General features: G+C 42.7%; 1 protein-coding gene across 1 annotated transcript; it reads left to right on the forward strand.

Annotated features, from left to right (window-relative positions):
• Positions 1-141: 141 nt before the first annotated feature.
• LOC310830494 (uncharacterized protein) lies at positions 142-10,211 on the forward strand (the record flags this gene model as incomplete). Its single annotated transcript, XM_083710274.1, has 5 exons — positions 142-1,061; positions 3,924-3,955; positions 5,152-6,071; positions 7,725-7,866; positions 10,153-10,211. 5 exons carry the CDS (start codon positions 142-144, stop codon positions 10,209-10,211), a joined length of 2,073 nt encoding a protein of 690 aa, XP_083566400.1.
• Between the last annotated feature and the right edge of the window lie 573 nt (positions 10,212-10,784).

Consider the following 10,784-nt stretch of genomic DNA (forward strand, 5'->3'; position numbering starts at 1 on the left):
CATCTACATTTAGTGTGACAGATTCTAATTGTGTCTTCATAGAGGATTTGATATTTATTCTTTAAACCACTTCAAACTGAATTAAATACAGAGTTGTTGTTTTCTTCCAGGGTCGCCATGCTACTTAACATTAAGTAAAAAATGGATAATCAAACATCAGTGTCTGAGTTTCTTCTCTTGGAATTCTCAGAAGTTCGGGAACTGCAGATTCTACACTTCTTTATCTTCCTTGGAATGTTCTTAGCAACTGTGACAGGGAATCTTCTCATAATCTTCGCAGTAGCTTTTGACCACCACCTGCACACCCCAATGTACTTCTTTCTGGTGAATTTGGCAGTGCAGGACCTTGGCTCTGTTTCAGTTATTATTCCCAAATCCATGGCCAATTCCCTCATGAACACAAGGCACATTTCATATTTTGGATGTGTTGTTCAAGTCCTTTCATTTCTCTTCTTTGTTGGATGTGATGTTTTCCTCCTTACAGTCATGGCATATGATCGGTATGTTGCCATTTGTGATCCCCTGCAATACGAAATGGTAATGAACAGGAGAGCTTGTACCCAAATGGTTGCTGGTGTGTGGGTTGGCGGCCTTCTGCATGCAGTTTTAAACACCAGTGGAACATTTTCAATACTATTCTGCTCCAATGTTGTCAGTCAGTTCTTCTGTGAAATCCCACAGTTACTTAAGCTTGCGTGTTCTGACTTGTACCTAATTGAAATTGGAATTCTTATGTTTAGTTTTACAGTTGGGGTTGGCTGTTTCATTTTCATCATTGTTACTTATGTACACATCTTCAGTGCTGTTCTGAAAATCCCTTCAGCCCAGGGAAGAAGAAAGGCCTTCTCAACTTGTCTACCCCACCTCATTGTCTTCTCCACATTTTTACTTACAGTATGCTTTGCTTACCTCAGGCCCACCTCTAACACTGCCCCACAAATGGATTTGATATTTACTATAATATATTCCATGGTTCCTCCCATGCTGAATCCAGTAATTTACAGCATGAGAAATAAGGACCTCAAGGCTGCCCTGGCAAAACTTTTAGGTCTGAGCCTGAGGTAATCTTTTAAAAATGTTTTCTCTGTTGTTTTCTTTAAGCAATGGTTTGGTTTGTATTTTCTTTACATATTATTTTATATGGAAAGGGGATAAGCTGTACTTGACTTTAAATCTAAGGTGGATCTCATGTTCTTCCCCAAGATTCATACTCTGATCACCCTAATGTCACGTGGAGGTTAAATTTTCCTTTTTCTTTTTTAATAATTCCATTTTGATTGTGTTTTCAGCACCAATGAATATCCTTCAAAGTGCATTAAAACAAATAAATATCTAAATAAGAAAATAACTTAAGAAGGGCAATCCTACAGCAAGATCTTCAGTGATAAGCATTGGGATTTACCGGTAGTTTATCTCTGGTTTGGTCAATTGTTTTTCAGCATTTAGTCCCTGACCCCAGCTCTGTTGAAGACACACCAGTATAAAATGCTCAGCCAACTGAGTGGAAGCTGGTTGAACTGTGGGTAGCATAAATTTCAAAAAAAGGGCTGTTCCAGACACATGGTTGGGGTAGGACTGGGGGAGGTGGGCTAGGCTATGTTTTAAGCCTATTTGGCTCAGTCTCATGGCCTGGCAGCCGGCATAGAAAACTGTTTGAAAAGTAAGTCCAAATTGAGGGTAGTCAGGGGGAATGGCAGAAGCAGGACCAGGTGGGGGGAGTGCTTAGGCTATATCCTAAGCCTATTCAGCTAGGTCATGTAACCTGGTTTAGAGCACTCTCATTTTAAAACAATCATTTTTAATTAAATCCTTACAGCTTATTACAACATCACACAAACATACAATATCCCACCCTAACCAAGATGATAAAGTTTGGGCAATACATCAGAAATAACAGCCAAATACAATATAAGTTCTCATCCATGAAAACATTTGCACACAGGGTAATATACAGATTATTCTAACCAAAAGTTTTTATAGTGTCAAAGGAGCCCTCTGTTTTAATTCTTAGCCATATACTTAATAAAATCTTTCCAATCAGTTGCAATTGAATCATTATGCTTCAGTCTTTGTGCCAATTTTATTTTATTGCTCTCTTTTTTCCTCAAGTGCTACTTGCCCTAATTTGTTTTACCTTCTCGTATATTGTTATTATGAGCCTGGCTCCTAGACAACCTTTGAGGGGTCTGAAGCTAGTGTTATTTCCTGTCAAAGATTAAGAAGCAGTGCCAGGTCTGGACATTAGAGGTGTTTTGTCCAGGGACTGATTTTATTTCAACAAATCTTTCCAGAACTGAACCACTTCCCACATCTCCACCACATATGCTGATTTGAGCAAACATTCCACAAGGTGATCAGCAGTTCGCTGAATAAGGAAAGTATGGGCTAAATGTATAACCATGAGATATCCCTCTCAAGTACTACCTCTTTTGTCAAGGTTGAGACAGATTTTAAAGGAAGTTTCAGTCCCCCCCCCCCCCACTGAAGTCCAGACACATTGAAGTTGGAAAATTGCCAGACTTCAGAATTCTTATCAGTTGCAGGACTTTGTGAGCAACTGAACTAAAGATTTGGCTGTGGACTTTAACACAGCAAAGACTTTGAAAGAAAGAACCCTCTTTGGGCTCAGAGAGCGAAGACAACTTGTAGCATCTGTAAATAGTGTATGTATAGTAGTACATGTTGGTGTTTGCCTAGTGAAGACCACTCTGCTAAATGGCTGTTTTCTGTTGTGAGTTTTACTGCTTGTCTGAGCTTCCACATCGCATGCACCCAACACCCCAACAGCCTGCCTTTGGCCAGTGCAGATAGGTAAATCATAGAGTTGGAAGGGACCCTAAGGGTTATCTGCTCCAACCTCCTTCAATGCATTCATGACAGATGTCCATCCAACTTCTGCTTAAATGATCATGATAAAGTAAGGATTGACACTGTGTTTATCTAAACTACTGTAGCAAATACAAAATTTCTTTTTTAAGAAATTGGTTTATGGATATTATACTAAAAAAAAATGGTCTTGTGCATCTTTGTTTTTATATGGTTTTGGCATTTTACGTATGGCCTTTTTTTAAGCAAATAAATATAAGGTATTTATATATTTCTATTTCCTAGGGAAGGTGCGGGCAATCTAACCAATCAATATTAGCTTACAGCCATGGCATATTCATAGTGAAGCAATAGTAAGTCTGCCTCAGGGTAAACCTAGCAGCCTGGTAGAAAATTGAAACATAGATCTGCATTATGAAGAAGAAGAAGAAGAAGAAGAAGAAGAAGAAGAAGAAGAAGAAGAAGAAGAAGAAGAGTTTGGATTTGATACCCCGCCTTTCGCTCCCTTTAAGGAATCTCAAAGTGGCTAACATTCTCCTTTCCCTTCCTCCCCCACAACAAACACTCTGTGAGGTGAGTGGGGCTGAGAGACTTCAAAGAAGTGTGACTGGCCCAAGGTCACCCAGCAGCTGCATGTGGAGGAGCGGAGACACGAACCCGGTTCCCCAGATTAGGAGACTACTGCTCTTAACCACTACACCACACTGGCTCTCTGAGTATGCTCAGAACTGCTTTCTTGAAGGCCAATCCTCCATAGAACTCTGAGCACTTTTGGTAACCAAAGAAGCAAAAATGAGTGCTTTCTACTTTAAGGTTTTTGTGTTGTTGTTTTTTAAAAAATGTTTTGTTTAGCATTTAATACCTGTTTTGTGAATTTGTTAAAGAAAGAGAGACAGAGAGTAGCCAAACAAGCAGCTTTGGACACAGTGTGAGTCCATTTCAACTGACATTCATGAGTTATTCAGTTCAGTGGTTTTCAACCAGTGTGCCATGGCACCCTGGGGTGCCTTGAATGATGGTCAGGGGTACTGCAGGCAACTCTGGCCTCCAACCATCTTTTGTTCTCTCCCTTCTCTGATGCCTTCTCATGGCAACAGCTGCCTGGATGATTCTCAAGGAGAATGGAGAGGTGAGGAGGTTGAGGGAAAGCTCCACAAGAAAGACCAGTGTGCTTGCTGCCTGCCCGGCCTCTCATTTGTCCATTCATTCCCAAGAGCAAGGACTAGCAGACTGGCTGGCTGGACTACCTCAAACACTTGCTTGCTTACTCCAAGACCACTTCAGTTTCTGGCAACCAGCACCCCTTGGCCAACCCCAGAGGACCATTTGCATGGGGAGCTTGTAGCCAGAGCCGCTGCAACAAACAGCCATGCAAGCCTATGGGAGGCAGAGATGTGAGCAGGAATCAGAGGAGGGAGGGAAGAAAAAAGGGATGGAGGCCATGGTCAGGGCAGCACTCCTAACCATCCTTCAAGGCACCTAAGGGTGCCACAGCACACTGGATGAAAACCACTGGTGTAAAAGATTTCAGTTTTAGATGTGTCACACTTCTTTGAAATCTCTCAGCCTCACTTGCCTCACAGAGTGTTTGTTGTGGGGAAGGAAGGGAAAGGAGAATGTTAGCGCTTTGAGACTCCTTTGGGTAGTGATAAAGCGGGATATCAAATCCAAACTACTACTACTCCTCCTCCTCCTCCCCCTCCTCCTCCTCCTCCTCTTAATTTAAGCAGCCACTGCCAGAAACCCACCACACACACTTAAAGAAAAGTGATTTAGGAACTTTAAACCCCCCTCCTCTGGTGCAAGCCCCTAAGAAGAACTTTGGATCATAGTCATTATAAACATAACTGAATCTCAACCCTCAAAATACACATCTGATTCACAGCTGCTGAGCTGTAGAGGGCTCATGAGAATTAAACCTTCTGGGTATAATTAGTAACGAGACATTGATAAAGCTCATTGCTAACCATTTCACCCCTTTGTTGAATAGCTTAGTTTCCAATATCTGCCCTTCAGTGAAAGAGATTACATTGGTTGGAATGAGTCTCAATAACAGGGAGGGCAGTCAGAGAGGCACCACCAAAGGGTTCTTTCATTTTGGCTTCTCTTACCAAAAGACAGGAGTGCAGGTAGAACACATCACCAGGGTAGGCTTCTTGGCAAGGTGGATGATGTAGCAACGGATGATGTAGCACAAGCCTTTTTGGACAAGTAGTCACAAGTGATCAAAGCATGTTTGCCAAGAAAGATTTCCTGGTACAACTGAATAAGAAAGAATGAGAAAGAAGTAGTATGGCAGCTTTCTTTCCTGGGCACCAAACAAAGGTCTGAGACACACAATGATGAACCAGTCAAGAGCAAATGGATTCCTTCTACATGGATTCCCTGATATTCGGGAGGTGCAGCTATTTCACATCAGCCTTTTTGTCATAATATATTTGGTGGCCCTCATAGAAAACCTTATCATCATCACTGTCATCTTCTACAGCCACCAGCTTCATACACCCATGTACTTTTTTCTCGCCAACCTGTCATTGCAAGACATTGGCTCCATATCAGTTACAGTTCCCAAGTCCATTGCAAATTCCTTGATGAAGACCCAAACGATCTCTTACTCTGAATGTGTCGGCCAAATATTCTTCCTTGTTTTCTTCATGATGTCCCATTACGTCTTCCTTGGTGTCATGGCATATGATCGCTATGTTGCCATCTGCAATCCACTGCATTATGAGACTGTCATGAACAAGAAAGCTTGCATTCAGATGGCAACCAGTGCATGGATTGGTGGACTTTTCTATACAACAGTGTACACCGGAACAACATTCAGAGTTGAGTTCTGTTCTAATGTCATCAATCAGTTTTTCTGTGAAATACCACAACTGCTGAAGAACTCTTGCTCTGACTCGGATAACACTGTAATTTGGGTTGTGACTTTTGGAGTTTGTTTAGCCTTCATCTACTTTGCTCTTATTGCTTTTTCTTACGTTCAGATCTTTAGAGCAGTCCTGAAAATCCCATCCAGACATGGGAAGCAAAAGGTCTTCTCAACTTGTTTGCCTCAGCTTATTGTTATCACCCTGTTTTTGGTAAGTGGCACCATTGTCTATTTAAGACCAACTCCCAGGTCTCCATCGGCATTTGACCTCTTGGCTTCTATGTTCTACTGCATGGTGCCACCACTAATGAATCCAATCATCTATAGCATAAGAAACAAGGATCTTAAAATGGCATTCTGGAAGTTGCTGGTAAATATTTCCCCCCAATTCTTAGACAAAAAACATTCTCAATTATAGGAAACAGTTTCAGTTGCCTAGATGGTGTGCTTAAGTTTAGTTCAATCCTATGTTTGTTTACTTAGAAGTAGATATCACTACACTGAATAGGAATTCTAGTCTCAGCAAAGTATACATTGGATTGTAGCCATATATCACACGTTTACTTCATCTATATATGTCTTTAGACCAGGGGTAAATATATGTGGCTTTCTGGGTGCTGTTGGACTACAACATTCATTCTCCCTATCTACTAGCCATACATGCTAGGTAAAAGGTAAAGGTACCCCTGCCCGGACGGGCTAGTCTTGACACACTCTGGGGTTGTGCGCCCATCTCACTCAAGAGGCCAGGGGCCAGCGCTGTCCGGAGACACTTCCGGGTCACGTGGCCAGCGTGACATCGCTGCTCTGGCGAGCGAGAGCCGCACACGGAAACGCCGTTTACCTTCCCGCTAGAAAGCGGTCCCTATTTATCTACTTGCACCCGGAGGTGCTTTCGAACTGCTAGGTTGGCAGGCGCTGGGACCGAGCAGCGGGAGCGCACCCCGCCGCAGGGATTCGAACCACCGACCTTTCGATCGGCAAGTCCTAGGCGCTGAGGCTTTAACCCACAGCGCCAGAGCTGATGGTAATTGGGTTCCTGGAGATTACTGGAGATTATTGTGTATAGAACTGCCATTTCCCATTGAAATCTAGATGATCTAAAACTTATTTAACACTGATGTTAGTGCTGAATGCCCAATATGAACATGTGAAAATCCTTTGACTTAAACCCTATGAAAGTTTATATTTATTAATATTTGAATTAATTTTTACTTCTTGCAGTGGAGATACAGGCTGATAAAAACATAATTGTATTCAACTAACCTTACCTATATGCCTGTCCTTGCATGTGCCATATATTTTCACTTGTTTTTAATCCATCATTTGTGTCCAGATGCTATAAACCTGCATATATGAGAGAGGTAGGGAGGAAGATGGCTTTGATGTGGCTGCTATTTCCCATTTGTTATGATTCCACATCCCAGCACAGCTCATAGCAGGAAGTCTATATTTAGAAGAACTGTGAGTTGAGTCATAGCTAGAAGAAGGTGGAGACTGGAGAGAAAAGGGCCATCGGGGGAAACAGGTGCTTTCTAATGTGCCTCGATCCCAGCATTTTGTATTTGACTTCTTTAGTAATGTTTTCTTTTGAAATGCTTAAATTAATGTTTGCTATGCTATGGATTTCTGTTTCTATGTTTTTATATTGTAAACTGTTCTGTGATCCTCAGATCAAGGGCAGTATAGAAATTTCATAAATAGAAAAAATATTTTTGTGAACTTTAAAGTGCATCTGTAGTTGATATCCTTTCCATTATTTTATTAGGAAATTTTTAAGATCATGTATTACTTTCCTGTTAATTATGTTGCTTTGAATGTATATTTTATATTTGTCTTTCTTCTGTAATTTTCTATTCTGGATTGTTTTATTTGATGTTTTAATGTGTTGTAAACTGGTTTGAGGTTTTTCTTCTTCTTAAGCAGTACAGAAATGCAATGGAGGAGGAGGAATAAACAACTACTGGATCCAGAAGGTTTTAGGTCATAAGGCATTTTATGATTGGGTGGATTATGGTTCCAGCTTCTAATGAGCTTTGAATCTGATGGTTCCAGCCCCTACGTCGGGTGTACATGGGAAGAGCCTTCTCTGCAGTGGCTCCACATTTCTGTAATGACTCTCTTAGCTGTGTCATGCTTCAACATTGCTGTCTTTTCAAAGTTAGGTAAAAACATTTCAGTGATATGCAAGGTATATAGATATAGATCTGTTCCAATCCAATACAAATCTGTTTGGTTCTGATTATGCATTTAATTCCTTTTCTTTAATCTGTCAGTTCCTGCTACAACCAAGAACTATGGATATGTTTCTATGTGCTACTGAAATTTCTCTCTCTAGGGAAGGACCAGTGAGGGTCAGTAGATGCTGGGAAGGTTGGGATTGATGCTGTTTTAAAATTTTGAATGCACTATGATTTTGTTCTGTATATTTTTCTGTCTGTTCTGAAACTCAATAAAAAATAGATATTTAAGAAATCCAATTCAATGCTCAGGCCTTTGGGAAAGGCTGAGATACCCATCTTTCAATTAACAATGTCGTTATGACATTACATGATTAGAGGTGGTTTGTTCTGCTTGTCTTTTAAAATTAATAGCACAAGAGGTATTGTGAGATTTTAAAAGGCTTTCTTGGAATGGACACACTTTTCCCTATGTGGGTAGCAGGGGTTAAATCCTGCTCAGTTTCTGTGTGCAGGCTTGGTCTCAGCAGGAAAGAAGCATGCACAAAGAAAGCCTTGGAAAAGAGGTCCCCCCCCCCCCCGTGCCCCACTGTGAGGTAAATGCAACCTAACTGAACACAATTTAGCTGCCATTGTTGATATAAGAACAAAAGAAAAGCCTGGTGACTGGCAGGGCCGTCTTACGCATATCTGGAGCCATGGTGCAAAGATCCCTCTGCCCCCCACCCGTTTTCCAGAGTTCTCGACCTTTTTTAAGGGGGGGACCCCAAAGTTGTTGACATTTTTTAGGAAAGGGTCTCCCTCCCTCACGCTGCTGCCCCATGCTTCTTGTGCGCGGCCAGATGTTGGCTCCTGCTGCGGCATCATGGTGTGGGGCTGGGCAGCCAGGCACGATGGGGCGTCATGGGAGGCAGGCGAGGATCTCGTCCAGGCAGGGACAGGCAAAGTGAGCTAGGCCGTCCACGTCACTGCAGCAGAGAAGCATGCTGGCACAGCTGCAGTCTCGCCATCCTTGCTTGGGGAGGAAGGAGAGAGCGTGACTGGGAGGGGATCAGGCAGGGAAAGGAAACACGGTTTGTATGAAGAAGTACAGAGATGGTGGGGGCACCGGGAGGAGGCAAGCTCTGGGCAAGGCAGTGGAGAAGCAAAGGAAGGAGGGAGGGGGCAGCAGTTGCACCATATAGCCTCGAGTGCGGAGATCTTTCGAGGTAGAGTGGACGGGGGAACAGTGGTAGAGTCACGTTTATGATGCGCAGAGCTTGGGATGCAAAGCACACACCACACAGCCAAGGAGGTGGTGTGTCATGGAGCCAGCAGAGAGAGCTCTGGACTGCGGGAAAGCATCGGAATCCTTCCCGCCTCCGAGGGGCACTGGGGGCACGCAGGCACCAAGCCCCCACTCCATCTCGCTTACCTCCCTGCTCTCTGCTCCCCTGACTCTCTGCCTGCCACCCTCGACTGCTTGGCACCCTGGCTCGCTGTGCCACTATGCCCAATGGTAAAGACGTCCCTGGTGACTGGGCTGTACAGGTGTTCAGCCTGTTGTAAGCCATCTTGGAAATCATTCAACTGACAGAATTTCAAAGTAAATAAATACATATATGCGATAAACAGAGCATGTGGACTGTCATGCAAAAGCGTGAATGGTGCAACTGAACTGGAGGAATTCAAGAAGACCTTGTGACACAGGGGGATTTTGAATCTGCATAGTTGAATTTACCTGGAAGTTGTAACTATGGGTTTCAGGTAGCTCTCAGGGCAGACCCAAGAAATTTTGCTGCCTGTAGCAAATAATACAACCATGGGTCCCTCCACCATGCAACCTGATGAGGACATTGAGCAGTCACCAGATGATAAATGACTAAGTATGTCTTGGTCTCTGAGAAAAGATGATCACAGAACTGATTCCTAGAAAGGGCTGGTGTAGGAAGTTCTTCTTCTTCTTCTTCTTCTTCTTCTTCTTCTTCTTCTTCTTCTTCTTTTAAAAAATGTTTGCACATGAGGGAGAAGAGGCCTTAGGGCTATTGCAGTCTCTGCAAAAGGGCCATTCTTTCTATGACGAATCATACACTCACCCACTGAGAAGTGATGAGGTTGTGGATGCAGCAAAGGGGGTATGGGTGGTTTGATTGAATTCATAAAAATCTGCAGCTTCCTTATAAGCAGAAGCAGCATCACAGACCACAAGGTTCAAAGATAGGGATTAAAAAAAGCTTCGGGATTTAACTCCCATACTCATGTCTGTACTCCAATGTTCTTCCCTCCTTGCAGAAACAAATGAAGAGGAGTGGATGTTGTATAACAGGGATGAGGAAGCTTTTTCAGCCTGAGGGCTGCACTCCCTTCTGGGCAAATTTCCTGGAGTCACTAGTGAATGGTGTACCTCACCTGTGGCAAAAGGGGTCAGAGTAAAAAATGGGAGCTTTAGCTTTCCACAACAGGCTCGTTTCTGCATGCACTTGGACATTCTTCTCTATTATCCCTCTGGGCAAGCCAAAAGCATTGATTTCATGCATGCATTCTAGCCAAACAAAATGTGAAAGGAGCATGCAAAGAAGGGCTGGTGTGTGATTGTGACCATTGTTGGGAATATGGACTGAGTGTGCTGACAGGTAGAAAAATTTGACCCTAGGCCTGAAATTTTTCATGCCTGGCATATAATTTCTGCATCAGAAAATCAGAAAGTATGCTTGATAAACAGCAGACATTGCATAATATCTGTGGAAAATTCAACCAAACAAATGAGGCTGAGAGGCTGAATGCTAAATGATAAAATGATAATTTCGCCCAGGACTGGATCATAAATTGCTTGATGTGAATGCCAGAAAGTAAATTTGTTAACAATTCTTCTACTCCTTGTGATTGCCAACATACTGTGGTTTCTTTCAGCCTGCACATTTATA

The sequence above is a fragment of the Podarcis gaigeae genome (genome assembly GCF_964106915.1).
Source record: "Podarcis gaigeae genome assembly, chromosome: 13".
NCBI lineage: Eukaryota > Metazoa > Chordata > Lepidosauria > Squamata > Lacertidae > Podarcis > Podarcis gaigeae.